At 43.9% G+C, this 22,180-nt stretch overlaps 11 protein-coding genes across 11 annotated transcripts; 5 read left to right on the top strand and 6 right to left on the bottom strand.

Annotated features, from left to right (window-relative positions):
* Window positions 1–798: 798 nt before the first annotated feature.
* On the bottom strand, window positions 799–2,290 carry pgxB (uncharacterized protein; the record flags this gene model as incomplete). Its single annotated transcript, XM_057204563.1, has 5 exons — window positions 799–1,173; window positions 1,230–1,475; window positions 1,525–1,698; window positions 1,748–1,915; window positions 1,964–2,290. 5 exons carry the CDS (start codon window positions 2,288–2,290, stop codon window positions 799–801), a joined length of 1,290 nt encoding a protein of 429 aa, XP_057068636.1.
* Window positions 2,291–2,951: 661 nt separating this feature from the next.
* N7495_001892 (uncharacterized protein) lies at window positions 2,952–3,152 on the bottom strand (the record flags this gene model as incomplete). The annotated part of the gene is made up of 1 exon (XM_057204562.1): window positions 2,952–3,152. One exon carries the CDS (start codon window positions 3,150–3,152, stop codon window positions 2,952–2,954), a length of 201 nt encoding a protein of 66 aa, XP_057068635.1.
* Window positions 3,153–3,705: 553 nt separating this feature from the next.
* On the bottom strand, window positions 3,706–5,335 carry N7495_001891 (putative plasma membrane antiporter; the record flags this gene model as incomplete). The annotated part of the gene is made up of 6 exons (XM_057204561.1): window positions 3,706–3,944; window positions 4,051–4,149; window positions 4,200–4,566; window positions 4,619–4,667; window positions 4,751–5,117; window positions 5,209–5,335. The coding sequence occupies 6 exons, from the start codon at window positions 5,333–5,335 to the stop codon at window positions 3,706–3,708; spliced, it is 1,248 nt and encodes a 415-aa protein (XP_057068634.1).
* A 1,700-nt stretch (window positions 5,336–7,035) lies between these two features.
* On the top strand, window positions 7,036–8,712 carry N7495_001890 (uncharacterized protein; the record flags this gene model as incomplete). The annotated part of the gene is made up of 5 exons (XM_057204560.1): window positions 7,036–7,235; window positions 7,288–7,315; window positions 7,371–7,997; window positions 8,050–8,588; window positions 8,640–8,712. 5 exons carry the CDS (start codon window positions 7,036–7,038, stop codon window positions 8,710–8,712), a joined length of 1,467 nt encoding a protein of 488 aa, XP_057068633.1.
* A 249-nt stretch (window positions 8,713–8,961) lies between these two features.
* On the bottom strand, window positions 8,962–11,474 carry N7495_001889 (uncharacterized protein; the record flags this gene model as incomplete). The annotated part of the gene is made up of 3 exons (XM_057204559.1): window positions 8,962–9,054; window positions 9,101–10,861; window positions 10,911–11,474. The coding sequence occupies 3 exons, from the start codon at window positions 11,472–11,474 to the stop codon at window positions 8,962–8,964; spliced, it is 2,418 nt and encodes an 805-aa protein (XP_057068632.1).
* A 1,316-nt stretch (window positions 11,475–12,790) lies between these two features.
* Window positions 12,791–14,102, bottom strand: N7495_001888 (uncharacterized protein; the record flags this gene model as incomplete). The annotated part of the gene is made up of 6 exons (XM_057204558.1): window positions 12,791–13,069; window positions 13,119–13,418; window positions 13,472–13,663; window positions 13,715–13,782; window positions 13,838–13,874; window positions 13,926–14,102. 6 exons carry the CDS (start codon window positions 14,100–14,102, stop codon window positions 12,791–12,793), a joined length of 1,053 nt encoding a protein of 350 aa, XP_057068631.1.
* Window positions 14,103–14,773: 671 nt separating this feature from the next.
* Window positions 14,774–16,431, top strand: N7495_001887 (putative MFS transporter; the record flags this gene model as incomplete). The annotated part of the gene is made up of 4 exons (XM_057204557.1): window positions 14,774–14,971; window positions 15,026–15,134; window positions 15,199–15,743; window positions 15,808–16,431. 4 exons carry the CDS (start codon window positions 14,774–14,776, stop codon window positions 16,429–16,431), a joined length of 1,476 nt encoding a protein of 491 aa, XP_057068630.1.
* A 276-nt stretch (window positions 16,432–16,707) lies between these two features.
* On the top strand, window positions 16,708–17,702 carry N7495_001886 (uncharacterized protein; the record flags this gene model as incomplete). The annotated part of the gene is made up of 3 exons (XM_057204556.1): window positions 16,708–16,891; window positions 16,951–17,395; window positions 17,456–17,702. 3 exons carry the CDS (start codon window positions 16,708–16,710, stop codon window positions 17,700–17,702), a joined length of 876 nt encoding a protein of 291 aa, XP_057068629.1.
* Window positions 17,703–18,887: 1,185 nt separating this feature from the next.
* Window positions 18,888–19,115, top strand: N7495_001885 (uncharacterized protein; the record flags this gene model as incomplete). The annotated part of the gene is made up of 1 exon (XM_057204555.1): window positions 18,888–19,115. The coding sequence occupies one exon, from the start codon at window positions 18,888–18,890 to the stop codon at window positions 19,113–19,115; it is 228 nt and encodes a 75-aa protein (XP_057068628.1).
* Window positions 19,116–19,885: 770 nt separating this feature from the next.
* N7495_001884 (uncharacterized protein) lies at window positions 19,886–20,248 on the top strand (the record flags this gene model as incomplete). Its single annotated transcript, XM_057204554.1, has 1 exon — window positions 19,886–20,248. The coding sequence occupies one exon, from the start codon at window positions 19,886–19,888 to the stop codon at window positions 20,246–20,248; it is 363 nt and encodes a 120-aa protein (XP_057068627.1).
* Window positions 20,249–20,613: 365 nt separating this feature from the next.
* Window positions 20,614–21,875, bottom strand: N7495_001883 (Glucose N-acetyltransferase 1; the record flags this gene model as incomplete). The annotated part of the gene is made up of 3 exons (XM_057204553.1): window positions 20,614–20,652; window positions 20,707–21,347; window positions 21,401–21,875. The coding sequence occupies 3 exons, from the start codon at window positions 21,873–21,875 to the stop codon at window positions 20,614–20,616; spliced, it is 1,155 nt and encodes a 384-aa protein (XP_057068626.1).
* Between the last annotated feature and the right edge of the window lie 305 nt (window positions 21,876–22,180).

Below are 22,180 nucleotides of genomic sequence, written 5' to 3'. Positions count from 1 at the left end.
CGTATGTGGCATGTGGCATATCCTTTCATGTCTAGTTTCTTAATGAATACTCTTTGAGTGGCTAATTTCAACCCATTACATAATGATATCTGCTAGTGAAGCCTCGATCTCTGTAGAATCCCCACAGTCAATAACACGCCCAACATAGCCCCCTCCGTCTTCTGCTACCTATTCTGCGCAGCCAACATCTGTCGAGATACAAACGATGAAGTGCCCTCCTGCATCTAGACCTGCGTGGCATGAATCATTTTTAGAAAAGTATTTATCGCTGGAATAATAACCTGAACACTATTCCACGTGATGATCCTTTTACAGGTAGCGTCTAAAGCACTCACCACCGATAGGATGGGCTGGCCGAAAGTAGCCTCATCATCAAGAAATGCCTGAATTATGGACGAACCAAATTGGAATCGAGGATGCTAGAATCGTTAGTAAAGGTGTCAGCTACTAATCTCAGTAACTCCCATCGAGATCTATCAGACCTTTTTCAGTATCAGTATTTGCGTCAGTGTTGATTATTCTCGAAAAGCAAAGGAACTGGGAACAAAGTCAGGAGACATGGATTGCGGGGAGACTTGACCAGGTCTTGCTACAAATCCCACTGAGGTTAAAGTCGATTGGGGTAATAAGAGAACTATTAAAATAGTTCTGCACTTCCAATGTTCCTATTTACGGACCATTTTAGGGTAAGTTCAATAAAATAATTTATATTATAACCTTGGGAGTATAGGCTGAGCATATTTAGTGACAAGAGATTGGAATATTTCAAATATGACTGTATGCCGATACGTCTCGACGCTAACTAGAGGTACAGTTCACTCCAATACTCCCCTGAATATTATCACAGGTGATCTCAGAGTACCCACTAGGACTAGTCAAGTTTATTCTTTCCAGGAGAATATTCGAACAAACCGCACTGGGTGAACAAGTCAGGCCCACCACGACCTTACCCCAGTCCCCTGAGGAAGTGCCGTAGATATTATCGAAAATAATATTGGTGACATTGACCTGGGACGGGTATTTGGCACACTCAGTCTCATTCACGTCGAAGTAACACTGATCAAGAACTATCGGTTTATCTGTGTTCTCAATATGGATGTTTCGATACGTGATGTTGTTGATACGGCCGTAGCCCACATCCTCACCAGCCCATGCCTTGAGTCGGGCACCAACCTGAAAAGTGTCAGTATTTTCTGGCTATTCAATTAAAAGGTAAATAACAAACTTACTTGGCCATTGAGCAGGGTCACGTTCTCAATATATGCGTTCTCGATAATATCAAACTCGCCAGAGTACTGTCCAATACTGCCCATACTCACCCCATGGGTATTGTTACACCAGAGATTTTGCACGAATATGTTGGAAGTATTGGGTTTCGGCGAGAAGCAGTCGTCTCCAATATCCACTCTAGTGTTGGTCACACGGAGTCCATTTACATTCAGAGAATCGAAACCATCCGTGTTTGCTGGACGGGCCTATGGCTGATGTGAGATAGGAAAATGAGATGAGAAAGGGTAACAATACCGAAGCATTTGTCGAGTATGCATGAATGTAGACATTGTCAAATGATACATCATTAGTCCTTATGAAGAAATTGGTCCAGCAGGGTGAGTTCAATTGCGTGATTCCTTCCACGCTTAGTCTAGTGGCGTTGTCGGTGAGGAATAGAATAGGACGATAGAATGTGTTGTCAGGATCCTTTTTTCGTCAGCTCTGCAAGCATTCGCCAGAATAAGATACATCTTACCAGAATTTCTTCTCCAGCAAATGAGTTATACCACTCCTGGCCATTTCCGTTCATTGTGCCTTTTCCGAAAATCTTTATATCCTGGCCACCCCACACCCAAAAAGTAATAGACTTTTGGAATGAGTAGTAGAAGTTGTTGGCCTGCCAGTAGGTAATGTTATCAGTGAACTAGAAAGGTCAGCTCAGTTCAGCCTTCAATTAGTCTTGAAGGGCTACCTTGATTTCACCATCCAGTTGCACTTCAATATCATCCAGAAAGGTGAGATCTAATATCTTTCCTATTACATAAAGCTTGCCCTTTTCCAGTAGCAGACGTCCACCATGATTAGCTTGGTGCACGCCCCAGAGGAAGTCAGAGGAGATATCGTCAGTGTCATCTCGGGATGGACGAATGGTTACGGTGCGACGGTTTGGATATTTCTGTCCGTGGGCACCAATATGCTGTAAGGCTGATTTGTCGTGTGCAGGAATTATCTGGGCACCAGAGAGGAGGTTGGCAAGGCCAATTGCAGCGTTTATGAGCAACAATATAAGGACTTGCATGATTGTTTGGTTCACGAACGAAGCTATTGCTATTAACCATTGAAGTTCTATTCATATATAGTCAATATATAGCCCCCTTGCTTCATCGATGACTACGAGCGATATTGATAGATCGGCAGGAATATTGAACATTGAATGGAACGGTATTTCTCCACCTGTCGAATTCTCTCACTACATTGGAATGGCCAAATCGAGTTAGATTGTATTGAAATGTGGAGATGCGGGGGATCAAATGCCGAACATGAACAAGGGTCTTTGGATTCCGTTTCCATCTACCCAGATGCATCGTGGATTTAAAGAAATGGAGAATTTCTCCACCAATCAAGGCACACAGAATTCCCACTTGAGCAATCTCCAGGGCTTCTAGCACCGATATCGAAAATATGGATATATACCAACTATTTATGACCTTAGTTTGTAAAAATCATTTCAGTCTCCTCGCCGCCATCACCAAACCAGTCATACAGCTTATATTTCCAGACCACCAGGCTGCAGACCGGAGGTAACTGAACCTTATCGTTTCAGTATTTGAGTAGAACAGACTAAAGGCAATTCGTGATAATGTATACCACACACCGATCCTGTTGATATATTCATTGGGAACACCAGCAAATGTTGCAGTCAGCACTGTACCTGGTCAGCTAAGTTCAAATTCCAAAGCTCAAAACTTACTTGCTGCCGCAAAGAATGGATATCCCTCGATCGCATTTGCGTTTGCTGCTTCTTCACGCTTGACCTTGTTGAGCGTCCGTCTACTAATCTTGCCGGCCTTTACTGCTGCCTCGCCGATTGTTGCCAGATCTTCTCGAGGAGCAACGTTATTGTCAATTCCAAGCCATATCTTGGTCCCTCGTGGACTCATGTAACAGTACGCTAGCACCCAGTTGGCCAGGATATATGTTGCGACATTATTTGGGACGTGGACTCCTGGATGAGCTCGCAAACCAAGAAAAGAGGTGAGAAAACTGCAATTCTAGTTAGTCCAGTCGAGGATGAAGACAATCGAGATTACCTATACGGCATGGAAACAAAATGATAGAAAGTTTAACCTGAAAGGATGGTATTTTGACAACTATTTCAAGGTTCAGGAAGACTATGTTCTTCTCATCGGCTTTCGGGTTTTATGTCTTGTAGTTTAGTCTCGTGCGGGCATGTTTGATTGCTGGATGATATCATGATGATCTTTACTCTATATGTGACATTTAGTGTTGTTCTAGTAGCTTTTAGCGTGTTTGGAGCATGGAATCCATGGTAGTTGCTAGATGCAGTCGATCGACGATAATTCACCGATCTGGAAAGACAGGGATTAAAGACCAATCAGAATAAGATATACCATCACAAAGCTGCGTATATTTTGTCGTATTCGATCCGTAGATCAATCCTCATTTAGTTGAATTCTGAAACATAAGCTAGAATCAAACTACTTCCAGTTGCCGGGACGAGCTGGGGTTTTTAGGTAGAGAAGCCGCCCGTAGTAATATACTAGTATCCCCCTCAATTTCACCGTGACAAGAGAACCGATTATTGACCAAAACTGAATTGCCATCCACGAGGCTGTTATTAGGAACTGGTTCATTCTGTGTAAGAAGGAGAAGTTCTGTTGGATGATCTCGAACGACAGGAACTCGAAGCCATCGATAGATGAGGTTCAATGCTGGTATAGAAAGTCCATGTACGACGATGGAGAAAAATACCAGAAAATACACAACTGTTACCGGTCAATATTAGTAGAGCGTCAGAATTTATTTTAAACAACTCACCGGGTATCATGGCTGCAGTCAAATGATTGATCTCGGCATCACTGTTTCCATCAGGAAGAAGACGACGGGCATATTCCACGTATGAAATAGCGCCGACTCCTAAAGCCAGAGTTATTAAAGTGACAAGGATTAAGACGAGTCAAACATACCGATCGGCCCAAAATACCCCATGAACAAAGCCTCTTTCCAGCCATTACAAACATTGGGCATAAATCGATACCCGAGCAGGATTGCAGGAATTCGTCGGAAGATTAGTAGCATAATTCCCAGTGCAATGAGGCGTGAAAGAGTAATTCCTGTAATATCAGGTAGGTGAAGCTCAGGCCATGGCATCACGGCACCGATGAAGATAAATGTTGCGAAATTGAGTATCGTCTCGATGGATGAATTGAAGGAATCATGTCGGCTTTCGGATTCGCGGTGGTATGCTCCATCCCAATTAAATGAGCATCCGGCGATAAAGCAGGCCAACGTTTCGTCGGAGCCAAAAAGGCCACACGTTCCGACCACAAATAGCTGTATAGTAAAGATGTAAGTATGGACATGGATAAAGCAGAACATCACTTACTCCAATGGCGACTGGGAAGTAGGAGAAACTCTCCTTGTCGATCCAGCGTCTAAAGTAAATATTAGAATTGTCCCTTCTGCATATATATTTATATATAGATACCTAGGTATCTGAATAAAAAGCCAGACTCACCTCTTCGAAGCTACGTTCAATGTCTTTCGACTGACAAATCCAACAAGTAATCCATACCCAGCACCCATGATAATCATGTAAAGAACGCCCTCAACAGCCCAGTGAGCCAAAGCGCGCCCAACATTTCCTCCAAATCTTCCAGTATCGGTCTCTCCGATCCAATCACGTTTCTTAGGTGCATCGTCGTATCTTAACAGAGAAATCGACAGGAGAAGGAAGGGAAATCCAAATCCGTCATTCCCACCTGCTTCTGCCGAGATGAACTCTCGTAGATGTCGTCGGACATACTTATCGGCAAAGGGACCTTTGGCGATGGCTTGTGATAAGACTGGATCAATACAGATGACACAAGAACCAATGATGAGAGCTGTAAGCTGCTATAAATTAGCGAAAACGCATTCTTATAAGGACAATAAGGCGACTCACAAATGACAAATGAGGAATCGTCAACAAAATACACACGGATGTTGCTAGCCACTGCAATGTCATCAACGGTAATAAGCAGATGGTTAAGTCAGCTAGTCGCTGCCGTATGTACTGCTTGGGTAGTTCGTATCCAACTTTGACCATCTGAATACCAATCATCAAGCGTGTCAAGGCCTATGTACAGTTAGCAGGGGCAGTACTACTATCAGCAGGCCTAGTCATACATAAGCAATCTCCCCCGTGTCATTATCAGCCCACCGATTGATATTGATCAAATTCGCACTATACGGACCCAGGATGGCTCCGACCACAAAGGACGGCACTAAGAAATCAGCCTAGAATCAAGTGATGGCAGGAAAGAAACTCACATGCTTCACCCAGATACCATCTTTGTTTTATCTTGAGAGATATGAATCCAAAAAAGAGCAGAAATATCCCTATTTTAAGGTTAGAGTAGATAAAGTATATAGTGATCCAGTTTATAGTTACCCGAAAATGTAAGAACAACGTTGAAATTACTGATATCCAGAATCGGATGAAGCATCCCGAGTAGACGGAGCAGAGCCGAAACTAACGAACCATTCCAGGGGTAGCTGGGATTAGTTGAACTGCTAGGGTAGGATGAGGCGCGTGGCGAAACGGTTCAGGGGCAGATAGAGATCGGGCGACAAGAGCTTCGCCCGGGTTCAGTCTGGCGGGTTAGGCGCAATTAAATGAGAGGAATACTATCACAAGATTACAGACGTCAGATCTAGAGGAATGCGCCCTTCATTAGGCACTCATGAACCTTGGAAGGTAGGTCTACAGGGGCGTATCCCTTTCTTCATAGTTCGATGTATCATATCGCATTAGCCAGTCCACTCTCAGCCTTTCACGTATATTATGTACGAAGTATGTATGAGTTGAATAGTTCAAACAGACTCATACCTTGTTAATTTAAATGCTAGCTGAGCAGTATAACGGTCGCCTTATGGGCTGCATAGCTGGGAATGAAGAGTGAGGCATAATTCAACATTCCCACCCAATCGGACATCACGGAATCAGTAGAATTCTAGGCAGCTTGAAATCAAATTCAGCTCGTGTACTTGACAGTCTGAACTCATAGTTCTAACCTCCTTTCATTATTAATAAATATTTATAGAATGGGATCGGGTGGTCGTCGGAATACCTTGCGCGACAAACCGGGACGGACCGACCTATCGGGACAAGATTGAACGCCCACGTATGCATAGATCGACAATGCCGATTTCCACCTATAATCAGTTGAATATGGAAAAAGCAAGAACAGCGTATCAGAGTGTGCACTAGCTCTAGTAGGAATTGCTGGAGGACTTGTAATTGGAATGTTCGAGATTGCGTGACGCTTTAGTCACGCCACAAGAGTTCTAAGGCTGTGGCAGTGCAATGTTTTCTAGAATGTTGTCAACAGTACATGATCTACAGTCTGCTAAAGGAGACATGGATAGTGTTTGATATAACGCAAAGGGATAACTATCTGGAAGTACAAATTACTATAACAAAGATTAGAAAAACGGCTAAAAAATACGAAAATAGACGAAAATAGACGTAGCCTCAGAGGGCACTGGGCACGGAGCAAAGACGGAAGAAGCCTTGTTTTCCAAGAAAGTTTAGGAAGCTTAGAGTAATTTCTGGTCTCCTGGTTCTAATCCCCTGTGTCTCCTGCTCCTAATACTAAATCCCTCATGCTGTTTCACTTCCCGGGCTAGTCTGCGTGGATTTTCGACTATATGTATCCTATAAAAGCATCGCGGTTGAAGTGGTTTTTTCTGATACCATCAATATCTTTTATATTTCACTTATCTACTAGAATTTTGACAGCTCTGTCTGTATATGTGAAAATGGCATCTATATCACCATTATCGCCATTCTCCAAGAGGTTCTCTTGGTCCATCAATAAGAACTGCTCCAATGTGTATGGCTCTAAATTTGCCTCTGAGCTTATGCCATCGGCAAAGCTTCCAGAGGGAGAAATGCCTAAGGATACTGCCTACAGAATGATCAAGGATGATCTAGTTCTCGATGGTATTCCTATGCTCAAGTAAGTTAGCCAGAGACTGTGGCTTTTCTGATATTAACCAAATTGCTTCTAGTTTGGCGAGTTTTGTAACAACATACATGGTCAGTATTTTCCTAGCTACATTTTACTCCTTTTCCAGATTCTAATCCCTCGTAGGAGGATGAGGCCCAGAAACTCATCGCCGAATCCGCCAACAAGAACATCATCGATCACGAAGAGTACCCCAAGTCTGTCGAAATCGAACAACGTTGTGTCAACATCCTTGCAGACCTCTTCCACGCTCCAGAAGTCAATGGATCTTCAACTGCAGTTGGTACAGCTTGTATCGGGTCATCAGAAGCGATCATGTTGGCAACTCTCGCCATGAAGAGGCGCTGGCAAAATAAGCGGGAAGAGCAAGGGAAGGATAAATCGAATCCCAACATCATCATGAGTACTGCGGTTCAAGTCTGCTGGGAGAAGGCTATGAGGTACTTCGAGATTGAAGAGAAGCTCGTTCCCTGTATCGAGACAAGATATGTTATAGACCCAGCACAGGCTGTCGATCTAGTTGATGAGAGAACCATCGGCATCGCTGCGATCCTGGGAACCACGTACACTGGTCAGTATGAGGATGTCAAGACCATTAATGAGCTCCTTGTTGAGCGTGGTCTGGATACTCCGATTCACGTCGATGCTGCCAGTGGTGGATTTGTTGCCCCCTTTGTGAATCCAGACTTAGTATGGGACTTTGCCCTTTCGAACGTCGTGTCCATCAACGTCTCCGGTCACAAATATGGTCTGGTAAGTGAAGTGAACAAAGTCATCCCCTTAGAGCATCACTAACTTCTTCCAGGTATACCCAGGAATTGGATGGGCTCTGTGGAAATCCATCCATTACCTTCCTAAGGAACTCGTTTTCAACATCAACTACCTCGGCGCCGACCAACTCAACTTCACCATGAACTTCTCCAAGCCAGCATCCCACATCATAGCCCAGTACTACCAGATGATCCGTCTGGGGAGACGTGGATACGAAGCCATCATGACAAACCTCACCCGTGTATCCGACTACCTTACAGACCGACTTCTAGAAATGGGATTCATTATCATGAGTGATGGGCACGGAAATGGCCTTCCAGTCGTTGCGTTTCGACTCAGCTCCTCTCAGCGCCTTCTATTCGATGAATTTGCACTTTCTCACAAGCTTCGTGAGCGTGGCTGGATCGTTCCTGCTTACACCATGGCTGCAGACTGTGAGACGATGAGCATGATGCGTGTTGTGGTCAGAATGGAATTTGGTAAAAGTCGCTGCGATAGTCTCGTTCGAGATATACAGTCTGCTCTTGAGGTTTTGGCTGATCAGGAGATTCATCATTTCGAACGCTATCAAGCGTGAGTCTTCCCAAATCACCCTCTTGGAATAATGCTAACTCACTGGAACAGCCTCATTCAAAGTCACATGATGCTTGCCAAGAAACCACATGTCGAGGAGCAGGCTCTTGTCATTGAGGCTTAGGTACCATAGCTCGGACTAGCTAGTTTCCTTTTTATTTTGTTTTTGCTTGTACAGAAGACGGAGTAGTGATAACTGGAACCATTGTGACTTGGAGCCGATATAATTTCCTTCTTTCTTTACCTTAGAACACTTGTGAAAGAAATTTGCTTTAGTTTTTGAATTTCAATTCGAAGTAAAGAGTTTCATATCAAGCTGATTGGTAAAACATCGAGCTCCAGTTCCCACAATTTCTTCTTCTAAGGGGTATTCTTATTGAATCGGCATATTGTTGAAGAAATCATTGTCCCAAGTCTCCGTTCCGCTCGTATTTAGACTATCGAACCAGCCTTCAAAATCGAGGGTCTATTGCCGTTAGCACATAATTAAATATGGATGAGAGTTTGCTTACCAAGTCAAAATCTGTCGACAGCATATAGCTAGTATCAAATTCACTCGACACGGGTTCCCCTGAAATGGGTGTAAGCTGCGTAATATTAGGAACCTTTCGAATGTTAGCATGTTGATGATAGAGGGGTCCATGGAAACACACTTGTACAGGCCCACGGTCTGCATATTTTACAGCATCATAATATGAAAGCCCAGACACTATTCCACGGCAAATCATGACCGCCCTTCTAGACGCAGCTTCAACCTTAGCCAGTGGATCCTCCCCCTTAATACGTGATTGGACTGAGCTGAGGATAATGCTTAGGAAGAAGTATGGCTTGCATCCAGAACCACCTGAATCAATTCGTCGTCCAAAATCATCCAGGATACGCTCAACTGCCTGTAGCATGACAGCCTGTTGCGACTGAACCATACTCACCAAAACACTGGAATTGATTCCCTCCAGTGAAAAATCTGTGGAGTTTCCCATTTCATGAGCCTGTAATGACAACTCCACACAGACTGTCATGGCAGCGTGGAAAGCCTCGTCTCGGAACATTCCGTTGCCAAGTTGGGTAATGTATGGACACAAAATTTGATCCGAGGGAGAAGGAAGCTCCATCTGAGAAAGCATCTCGAGAGATGTTTCCAAGCATATTTTTCGTGAATAGGAGCACTTTGGCAGTCGTACAACGCTAAGTGAGAATGGTCGATGAAGCGCAAGTAGCGTTTTGCGCATGATGTGTAAATAGAAAGATTGGGCGAAGAGGTCCTTTGCCATATGGGCGTTATTGAATCCAAATTCATTATCGTCGAACAAAGACTTCGCATGCTGAATATGTTGAAGTAGTTCCTCGCTGATTTGTAAAGCTTCATCATAGGATAGGTTAAATTTCAAAGAGTTTATCCTTTTCGCAATGTGATGCCGTAACGCTAACGTCCTTGTGAGGAGATTTTGGTAGAAATTTGATGTATAAGTCGCCGTACTAACTGGATCTGGGTTGCCTTCTAGATGTTCGAACAATTCAGAATCATCCCAGTTGGATGGAGCATCACAATCGCATTCATTCAGGTCGGTATATGGCAGAAAACCCCGATCAAGCGAAATATTAAGATCAAGTTCCACGATAGTCGCCCAAAGTCGACGGCGCATTTCAAACCAGAACGGCGTAGCTTTCTTGCGGAATCGTTTTGGGTCTCGGTGTAAGCCCATACCCATGGCGATCCGAATGAGTGAGCCCGATGAAGCCCAAGCCACATCGATGTCGTTACCCGTTGCTAGTCTCGCCACTAGAAGCAGACAATATGTTTGCAGCATTTTGAAATCGATCCGAGGAGTCACAAACGTACAAGAAAGCTCTACCTGGACCGCCATGATCCATCTCATCGCCGGCTTTCTGTATGTCTCTCGCTCCTCATCTTCGGGGACGGGTATGTAGAAGCAACTTCCTGCCGCCATAACTGCAAGTAATTGAGCTTCAAACGCTGAATCGGGTTGCTGGTTATTTGCCCAGTAGTCGTTGTACTCTTTCAAAAAAGTTGGAATATGCAAGATTCTATAAGTAGTCTCGAAGCTATCCAGATAGAGCTGGAGTAGTTGATCGGCCACTTTTCGGGGTGGAACTAACTCATGAAGTTTGAAAGCATGTTCTTGAAATGCGACCTGGTGCTCCCTGCTCTCCCGAATTTGATTTTCTCGTTTGAAACTTTTTATATCTAGAATATCTTTGTCCTTGTATTTCTCACGTCCAACACGACGGAGAAAGGATCCAATATCTTGGAACTGTGTTGAGTTAGAAAATACCCGGGTTAATGGTAGGGGAAATACATACAAACGAAACAGTTGTGGTATAATGGCTTCGACCAAAATAATGAGTTTTCCCCTTCTTTCCTCGAAAACTGACATCCGGCAAATGGCGCACTCGATCATCGACCCCCACGGCCTCTGTACTAGATGTGATCTCAGATGACCCTTCGTAGACAGAATTGTCAGGCGTAAATGATGAATTTGATTTTTGAAGTGTTTTTTCTAGAGCCCGCAAGCGATTTTGCAGCTCATGTAGTTCATCTGAAGGATTACTTTTTGAAACACGATTATATTTGTTTCTAGGGCCCAACTTGGAGTCAAAGACAAAGATTCCACTTGACTCTGACTTGTTGGAGGCGTGTAATCGCGATCGTGAAGGTGGTGGAGACATCTTTGTGGATTCGGATGCATCAGGCAAGCCAACAAAAACACACATATCGGCAGTTTTGGAGCGAACACATTGTGCACATGGAAATGAGCGATCGCATTTTACTTTTCTTTTTCGACATTCTGTGCAAGAAAGGGGAGGCCTTCGTCGGCGCTGAACCACTTTTGATGGATCTATCTCTTGCTGTTCAATGTCTGCCATTTCGTCAATCTAGTCAACCTAGGGACGTCGCCACTTAAAACCAGCACGGTCCAGTGAGCTGAAAGTCAATAGCTTTCGATGAAGAATGAAAGGGAATAGGTATTAAGTCAGCAGAAAGTGGTGTGGCGGATTTAAATAATTCTCCTTCTCGGAGTTACCTAATGTGGTGCCAAGCCCGAGAGATCATATCAATCGGCTATCAATCGGTTATCAATCAGCGACTAAAGATCGAAGTTAGGCAGAAGTTTTGATTTAGTGACTAGAAGACATCATGACTCATCGCCACTCTACATTGAAACTATTCCACAGTATATGAAGCTTAACCTTCGAGGATCCATTAATCTGTGTCTTTAACTATTTTTCACTATGACAGCTATAAAAATTCAGTAATGTTCGAATGATCATTTTCTGATTCCTATATCTCCCTATCAAATGAACATTTTCTTAAGCCCGTTCAACAGAGCTTACTACCATAATGTGGCGGGTATTTAAAGCAAATTATTTTAGACAGAACAAGACGATCTCGATCAGTACAGTAGCTAAAAAAATCCGACGCACTAATTTTAAGCCAGATCATCCAGGTATGAAGGAGGCTGAAAATAGTTTGAATATTCACCGCCACGTTCAAATTATTGTCTAGGTAGGATTTGCATCTGAGGAGGCTGATTCAAATCCCACCCTCGTCCAACCTCAACGCTTTTCGATTACCCATGTACATGAGAGATACTGAAAGACAGTAAGTATTCCCTTGATTTATCCATGCTGAGTTCTGTAATTTCTCTTCTAACGAGCACTAAAGTGGCTGTGATAATTGCATTTGATGGATTTCAGGTATCACTCATAAAAACTACAGTACTTACCCCATGGGGAATGACTGATTGATTACGTGAGCTGTCATAACCTCAACGCTGCTTTCCTGATCAATGACGAAACAATCTGCAATTTAATAAGTGGATCTGGCCTTGATTTTTCTTTCGACCTTTCCAAGTTGAAGTGTTTTATTCTTTCATCCACTTCGCAAAGTACATAAAGTACACCGGGGGCCTAGCCAGAGTAGGAGCACTCCAGGGCCACAGTGGTGAATGTACCAGGTGCTTATGAGAAATTGGGCTGCGCTGATTATCACCTACATTGGCAGATACTTACATACAAGGTACCTCAGTCAGAAATATCTTTCTTCCGTTCCAATAGACGACATCCGGAAGATTATGCAGCTCATTTCTAAATATCCTTACATGGTGCAGAAAGCACGAGGGGGGGGGGGGGGGGGTAAAACAGGGATCGGAATAAAACCACAAAATTCATGCAATCTGAAATTAAATCTTCGAGTATTCATGCTCTAGTAAGATGCTATACTCCACTGTCATCTCAATCCCCCCACAAGTCCGACTAGAAAGTATTAGCTCCTCACTAGGTGTGCGTCTAAGATGTGACGGTCCTGATGCATGAGATTGTGAATGAGACTTATTCTCCCTAGACCAATTTTCGATACCGTAGCTTCTCCCGCGACTGTCGTATTTGCGACTGGTGGATCGGAAATCACGCACATAGCCTTTGAATAGGGGTGCTAAGTATGGCACACAAGTTGTAATATTCTAGATCCGGTCAGTAGTGGGTTATACAGTCTAGCTCTGCATTACATACCCCAATATTAAATTCAATTGTACCCCATAGAACCAGCATAGTTGAGTTTCCATCACCAAATGCCACTCTCCAGATCTGACTCAGACGTAGAATCGAACATACGGTAGTGAAGAGGCCAAGGAGGAACAGACACACAACACCGGCTTTCTGAGCAGGTTTAATATTCAGTTGCAGAAGAAGTGGGATCGGTAAAAGAATAATGATCACATCAAACACAATTGTGAAAATGGCGAGTCCGTAGAATGATGCTGCAACTGGAAGACATCTACCTGGGATTAAGGTATTCCATGCCTTTTCCACCTGTTTTGCGGTTAGCAAAATTAAAAAGAGATTGATCTGACAGTATTCCGTACCGGCTGACAGTCCAGGATCAGAACCAAAGCTCCCATGGTATGCCCTAAGGTGGAAAATACAATCACAGCCCATGTTATAATCCGGTAGAATGATTTGGAAGTGCCAGATAGCAGACGAAGATAGCTAAGACAAAGGGAAGCTTTAAACCCAGCGATCCCAAGCTGATAAAAGGGACGACCGGCATAGTTCAGCTGTCGATTTTTCAGTTTTTATCTTTCACAACGATAATTCTATCCACCTACTTTTGTATATGTCTCCAAATTAGCCTTTGGTCGCATTTTGAGTGGTAGCCCAAGTCCATATCTACTTTCTGTGTGACAGTAAGCTCAAAGTTGCTCAACGAAGTGAGGGGAATCATCACTGACGAGCAATACATAAGCCACTGTAGAATATACTAAAAATCTAGATAATCGTTAGCCAAGAAAACCCAACTTATTTTTCATATGTACCTACCATACCCACAACCATCACATAGTCGGCCGCGCCCAATCGACTGGCACGAACACGTACAATTAGCCGTAAACAAACGACCGATACCATTAAAATTGTCAAGCTAAGACACACTGCGAGGATGAGCCGATACTGGGACAGCTCTTCTATTGCAGGCGTAGCATTATAGACCCATGCCATCGCGGTGGACAATTCTTGGAGTTGAGGAGCATCAGAAGCAGAACGAACGGAGAAGTCAAGACTCTACTAATTCCACGTGGTACAATAGTTTTTATAAATTCTGATCAGTATTTGTCAATATGTTTGGAAAAAGAAATCCCAAGTTTCATTGAAATTAGAAATTTCATCGTCTCGGTGCTGATAGGTTCTTTTACATTTTTCGTTACTGTTTCTCCCTTGCATTTAGAAATTATCATCCACTAGACTGGGATTAATATGCACGATAATCGGACTATAGAAATGACAAATCTCTACCAAGATATAATAGACACTCCCAGTGCCTATAATCTAAAGCCACTTAAGGTAAGATGTTCATAAAAGTCCGAAGGATCAAGGGGCAAGTCCTAACTCACATGTGTCTCGTACTCCTACATATCCGGATGTAGCAAGATCAAAACAAACTGTTTAAATTGCTTCCAAGGCTCATAATGATTGATCTACATTTTCAAACTGCATGCACTTACACCTGGATATAGTAGAATATTGCTTTGTGCCACCCTTGTATCCCCTTTTTATTGCTTTTTATTGCGACTCGTCTCTTTACACTCGCCCTCGTGTAACTAAGTCCTTCCTTTTTTATTCTCTTCTATCCCTATTTTTCAAAAGCATCTGAGCGGGTAAAAATATCCAGAATGGATGAAACGCAGTCAATTTCCATGTCTAGTACGCTGGGTAGGCGCCGCGATGATGCTGCGATGTACCTCGACGGCCATGAACATGAGATTTCAGATTTGAATCTGGCAGGTATTCGGCGCAAAATTGATCGGCAGTTGCTGCCTTGTATGTTCTGCATTTATGTTTTGCAGTTTCTTGACAAAGTGATGCTCAACGTGAGTTGAATTCCCCAGCCAGATCGACATGGGATTGATCAAGGTTGAACACAGTATGCCGCTGTTATGGGATTGAAAAAGGATCTCAATCTTGTGGGAAATGACTTTTCCAACATTGCTACCTGGTTTTTCATAGCCTATCTGATAGCAGAGGTCCCCAACGGTAAGTCCTTGGCCTCTTTTTTTACCCCTTGCCTTGTACTAACTCAACGCCAACTCTTCAATAGTATACTTTCTACAGAAGGTACCACCTGCCAGATGGCTTGGGGTTAATGTTTTCCTCTGGGGAACTGCTGCCGCTGCTTCAGCTGGCGCCACAAACTATCACACCCTCCTGACAGCCCGTGTGTTTCTCGGTATATTTGAAGCAACAGTCGGCCCATCTTTAATGCTCATAAGCAGTCAATACTATACTCGAAGCGAGCAAGCTCCTCGGTTCACGATTTGGTATATGGGCTTGGGCATTGCACAGATCCTTGGAGGAATCATCTCGTTCGCTTTTCAACACGTTGGCCATGCGGCCTTGGATGGATGGCGGATTATGTTCCTTGTTCTGGGTCTCATCACAGCATTTGTGGGAACGTTGGCATTCTTCTTTATCCCAGATACACCGATGAAAGCATCTTGGCTGTCTGATGATGAGAAGATCGCTCTCTTGCAGCACGTCAGTGAAAACCAGACAGGCATTTGGAGCTCATCTCTGAAGATCAAACAGATCTGGGAGGCTCTATTTGACATTCAACTCTGGCTACTTACCATTACAACTATTCTAGTATGTCTTATATCCGTTCAATGCCTTGAACCATTGAAAACCGACAACTGATTGATCGTGTTAGATCTCTATATCGAGTGGCGTGATAACCACTTATTCAGCCACACTAATCTCAGGATTCGGATTCTCAGGCCCGATCTCCGCCCTTTTGAACACACCATCTGGCATCGTCAGCATCTTTTTTACTCTGCTTGTGGGATTCGGTATCCGCAAGTTTTCACAACGTTGGGCCTGGCTCATCCTTTGCACAATTCCAGGAATCATCGGCGGAGGACTAATGTCCTTCTTACCCAAATCCAACACCGCTGGTGTGCTGATTGGAGTGTATCTGGTTAACTCCATTGTCGCCACTCTTCCCATTCTCTATCAATGGACAATGGCTAACTGTGCTGGTCACACGAAGCGTGCATTTGCCAGCGCTCTCGTTGCCGGGTCCTTCTCCGTGGGCAATATCATCGGGCCTCAGACTTTCCAAACACATGATGCACCAGCGTATCGACCAGCCAAAATAGCCGTTCTAGCAACACAGCTTGCTAGTGCAGTTTTATCAGCTGTCTTATTCTGTTACTACCGGTGGGAGAATCGTCGTCGAGATCAGAAATACGGATCTGTCATGTATATAGCAGATGGAGTGAAATGGGCAGGTCTTAGCGATCGAGAGAATTCTTCTTTTCGTTATGCATATTGAACTAAGTATTAAGAATACCCTTGACCATGACAGGTCACCCACAACCATCTCCTATCTAAGATATTCAAGCGGTCAAGTCTCCCATCTAATCATCTCTAATCCTACGTGACTATTCATACAGTCTCGTGACCTCTGCTTCTGCCTGGTGAGTCGCGCTAGCACCCTTTCCCTTTAATTTTATTCCCAATCCCATTTCAATCTTTCCTTTCCATTTATTTTTCAGTTTTGTTTATCTCTTCGTCCTGCCTCCAAGCTCTACCACTCTCTCACTCCAGTATGGATAACAATATCGATCCTGCGCTGCAGGGTCCGGTCACTGATGATAAACTACAGGACAGAATGGATGAGTCCCTATCCGCATCTTTTGAAGTCACTGGGCTAGACGCCCAGTACTTCACTGATCTGCACAGGAGACACCGTCACTGGTCTCTCGGACACCCCGTTTTCGGCCATTCATGCGGTTCTCAGACTAAGTCCATTTCTTATTATTATCTTTTATTTTCTTCTAACATTTTCTAGGCCCAATCATTGATCACAATCCCGGTTGGAAGCCGACTGGATGGCTTGAACTTACAGGTGGAAAACTAAAGTCCAGTGCTGAGGTCACAGCCAAACACATCCAACATGATGTCGACAATGGTTTGATACCCAATGGCTTGACCAAATTCAACAAGATGAACTTCGGTCTCTGCCCTGCTGCAGACGAAAACAATGTTATGTGCGGTATTAAGGTGAGTCAGCAGAATACCCTGCGACGACACTTTCGCCGACTCCACACAGGCTGCTTCCAACCATGCGACAGCAGGATGACGAGTGATGCTGAGAGACTTGCTGGAATTGAGAACATTCGAATGTTCGTGCTCCAGGGAGGATGGCGTGGTGTTGTGATCAAAATCGATAATGATCCTGGCGCAGGAAAGGGCGTTGCGATGTATGAAATCGCCGAGAAGTTGGAAGAGATCGCGTGAGTTTTATCAACAGATCAAAGATCTTGGAGGACTATACTAAAAGACTTATAAAGTAGGTCCAATCCGGAGTTTGCGCGCCTTTTTGGCACCGTTTTTCATCGCCAGGAGGTCGACAAGACGAAGATCAACCAGAAGAAGAACAAGCGCTCCGCCCGTAAGCCTCTCGATCCTGGAAAGAAAAAGCGTGCCACCCGTAAGTCTTGCGGAGGCTCTGACAACAAGCAGCTTGGTGGTTCCAAGAAGGAAGACTCTGATCAGGTTAAGGACTACGTGAACGATGCCAGGCGCCATCTCCAAGGCTGATCCAAGACTGACTGCATCACTCCAACTTTCTTGCCTAATCAGGCACGCACAAATCTCTTGAGGGTGTAGTTTTTTGACTTCTTGCCCATGTCAATTGGACATGCAGTTGACAGTTATCTCATATTGATACTGAATTTTATGAGCTCCTCCACTCATATGTTTTCTCAGTATTAACTTTCACTCTATTATGTTCTCAAGTATGAATATCGTTTTATTTGAGGCTATTTACCCTTATGTAGATCAGTATTACGTTGTCAATTTTCGGGCATATGCTCAGAGATTTGGATAGATGCTAAATTCGTTCCATTGAAAATATTATCTGATTATGAAATATTTCAACTTACATAGATAGCTTCCAGCCTGGATAAATGTCTACGATTCATAGGAAATTATAGAAGAGTCAAAAAGTCGACATCATGCGCATCATCAAAGACGTCCAGATTGAGTATTGTCAGCCCATCAGAATCAAACGCTGGTGGTTATTATGATGAACAGCACGTCTATTTCCACATATTCACATAAAGTGTATCATGTTCCACATTATTGTTGTTCAACCTCATCGCAGAATACGTTCTAAGGTTTTGCACATAGAAGAGCGTCGAAACCAGTGTTTTTCAGCAAGGTGTTCAGACTGTGTTGAGAAAGTTTAATTATGAATTGATGAAGAAGAAATATGGTTAGAAAGTGAGGGGATTAGATTATTGAAGTAGTTATCTATATAGTAGAGACAGATTCAGACCTCGGGAGCCGAGAAAACTGATTGAACTTGGCTGGATCGATGATCACTAGGCTTAAGAGAGAAGTCTCAACTTCTCCTGAACTTTTTGACCCTCATCCATCTTAATGTTCCAAAAACTTACCAGCCGCGCCTGTTAACCTTAATACCTTCCAAAAGGTGGTATATTGTAACTTGTAAGTGTAATAGTGACGATAGTGCCTGACAGTATTTCGCTCCCGAGTACTTGAGTTTCAACTTCATTTCCGCGTCATCGATATACTACTCTATTTCTACTTCACCAGGGAAGCTACCTCGGCTTAAAGGATGACGGTAATCAAGAAGGTTCCTAGAAAAAGCCCTTTTTGAAGGGCCCGGTCCGAAGTACTAGCGAGGTGCTGTATTGACGCTCTCATGTGCAGCGTTATTGACACCATGTATGTGATGAATGCGAATTCCCCAGGTATACCATGCAATTAGAAACTCACCTCAAATGGCCAATTACATACCAAGAGAAGAAGTGTGTATGCTCCGGCAACGTCGACTATAGTTTCTTCGTTGGAGACGTCAATCACCCGGCCTGTCAGGCCAAGGAACACCCCGATATCGGAGGCCAGAGCCAACTCCTTTCTTACATGCCCATGGTACAAGCAAATGGTCTCGTGGACAGTCAGACTGGACAGTATTGGGAATGCTGAGCAATGGTTCTTTTAGGAATTCTACATGTTGAACAGACGAAGAGAGTGAACTTCCGTCCGGTACAGAGTAAACGTGTCTACAGGTCGCGTCACCTAACATGGCAGTCGCATCACCTATCATGTGACTTAGCGCGAAAGCTCGCGTCACCTAACATTTAATTAGGCTTAGTGCGGTAAACCATTTTTCATTTCCTTTACAACTCCTCTAAAGATATTAGAATGGCTTAGAGTGGATTACAACGGGTGATCAAACTCTTAATGATCTTCTAGATTTGAGGTCTTATGATGGGAATGGAAATGACGAAAATCTTCCTTATGACTGCGGTCGATGATGAGCCTAATGAAGTGAGTTAACTAGTTATTTATACTAGATATCTGATATTTATTCTTTTATTCTGTTACTCCGTAGGCAGGTAGTACATATCAAAGCCACAAAATACTGTAATTATGTTTTTAATTACAAGACATTATTGACAAATGTTAGGTGACGCGAACTTTTACGCCAAGTCACATGATAGGTGATGCGACTGTCATGTTAGGCGACGCGACCTGGGAACTGGTCCAGATGTCAGTTACCGATAATGTATTTACCATACGGCTAATACACAATACCTGTATTGTTCACCTAATTTACATTTCTAGTTTACCAAGTAATACAGATCTTCATACGCCTAGCCGTATTAGGACTAGGTAGTTTCTGTAACCTTACGTATGCCTTTCTTGTCAAACGCTTCTATGCCAACGATGCCCACCTCGCCTATATCAGAATAATGTTTTATAATGCCCTGATCCGGACTCACCATATCACCTCGCGCAAGAAAGTGGCTGCCCTTAAACGTGCAGCCGATACCCACAAATGTTTTGTCCTCCTACGCTCCGGTGGCTGCCCCGGCATAATGTACGTGGAAAGCGATCAGATGTTACAGGTCGAGTCCTGGGTGGGCATCGTGCGAAAGCTCCGCTATAAGGACTTTCAGCTGGTCACTCGACCCGGACAATTGATGCCTGAGCTGGATCGAATTTCGGACTATCAAAGCGGTCTGTCCGAGGTGGAGAGTGTCAAGGAGTTTGGCGGTTGCATGGCTCAGCGGGGCGTTTGGAACTGGTGGCGGAAAGGTATGGGTTATACTTGAGAGCAGCCCAATCTAACTGGGCTGTCCTCCGACACGGTAGTGTCATGCAGAGGATGGAAAGTGTAATGCTGCTCAAAATACTTACAGAAATATAAATAGCACAAGGAACTGACATAAACAGGTATGAGTGATACCCCTGAAAGAATATACATCTCGTTATAAACACCCATCGCATCATCAATGCAGTTATTTTGATCTATAGTAGTAGACTTTCAACTACCGAGAACTTTTGAATGTCAATATTCAGAAATTACATATATGGTATCAATACCAGCTCACAACTCCAGAAAATGCCCAATCGCTCATGTTCCCACCCCAATACTGTACAACTAGTTCTCATGACTCTGGGACGTGGTGTGTAGGGACTAAATGGGTGCCGGGAAGCTCAGCAGCCGGCAAATATCCTGTAATCTGTGAGAAGTTGAAACAGGGGTAAAAAAGTTGCATTAGGAAATTACCTTTCTTCGCCTTCGGAAGTCATCATAAAGATCTTTCCAAACTTCCCGGTCACGACAACCTTTCTCGTCCATGCTACCCGGATTAATATCACACGCAGGTTGCATTTCTGCAAGCTGCCACGATGGCCACATCACCCAAGGCTTCGGCAGTGGCCAATCGGAGAAATGTACAAATTTGGCTTCGGCCAGAGCTTTGTCTGGATTCCACTCTCCATGATCTGCACCCAGGAATTTCCGATGGTCTTTAGTACGGAACTCCCCAGAGATTAGAGCATACTGCCGATGCGGAAGCACCATGGCAGTATCGCCATACCGGTCATTCAATATTTCCATATCAAATCGTGTAATAGTCAGGTTCAGTTGCACCTGGCCGTTAAGAGCGGGTAGGGAGGCTTCTTGAATAGAATTGAACTCTTGGAAAGATGGCTCGATGACAGCCATAAGGGATGATAGGGTCTTTGTCTCGGGTAATAGCCAGTATGCTCGAGGCATGGCGATCTTTGCTGGAGGGAGGAAAAACAGCTCGTCTAAGGACTGCAGGAGTGTAATATCGGAGTCGAGGTGGATGACTCGATTGTATTGGACCACGCCAAATGCGAATAACTTTGCCGTACTAGTGTCCCATGATGCTCGAGAGAATTCTGTAAAGAGATTAGCCTATTCAGATCTTCAACAGGTCTTAGTCCAAACTTACCATTCTCTGGATCTATCTTGATACCCTCAATGGCAACCGGCACCGGCAGGACATTATATAGATCCTTGGCCATCACCAATAGTTCACTGATTCGATCTTCTGCGTCGTCGATAACCAGGTCCCATTCTAGGGGATAAAATAGTAAACGATCTGCCTTGGATCCGAGACGGTGCAGGGCCTCGAATACCATGAGGCAATTGCAGAGGTATGTTTCTGAGGTCGCATATGTGGTGTAGGCGTACCGCGACCAGTCGACTTCATCGTAGTGTATAGGCGCAAGATGTGACGGTGGAGAATGTTCGCGGCGCATCCATTTAATCAACACGAAAAAGACCGCAAGTATAACCCAAGTACGCACATAACGAAGTTGGCGCTTTACGACAGATAAGATGGATTCTTCGGGGATATCGAAAAAGTCCTTTTCAGAAGAGTCGGATCCCCGACGGAATGGCAATGTTGTCTTCTTGATTGCCATCGTCGAGGAGGGATATCAGATAGTGCCGAGAACAGTTGGTTTATCAGTGTCAAATGGCCAGATCTATTTTAGTCTAGTGTTCTTTATTAGTCAGCTTCCGTACGCTCTTTACTGTAGTAAGATTTACTACTGCGAATACACACATATTTGAGATTGTGAAGTCTTCTGGTTGGTTCCTATAATCCCACTTCCTCGCCCAAGTTGACAATCAGTCTACGTCACGTGGCAAATAGCGTGGAATGCATTATTCATTATGCCTAATCATTGATCATAAAGTCAACTTCCGGTAAGTGATGATCATCATC

This window comes from Penicillium taxi, assembly GCF_028828555.1.
Source record: "Penicillium taxi strain IBT 34144 chromosome Unknown utg000001l_segment0_segment0, whole genome shotgun sequence".
Classification (NCBI taxonomy): Eukaryota; Fungi; Ascomycota; class Eurotiomycetes; order Eurotiales; family Aspergillaceae; genus Penicillium; species Penicillium taxi.
The sequence above is the reverse complement of the archived record's forward strand: the minus strand, read 5'-3'. Positions and strand labels throughout refer to the sequence as shown.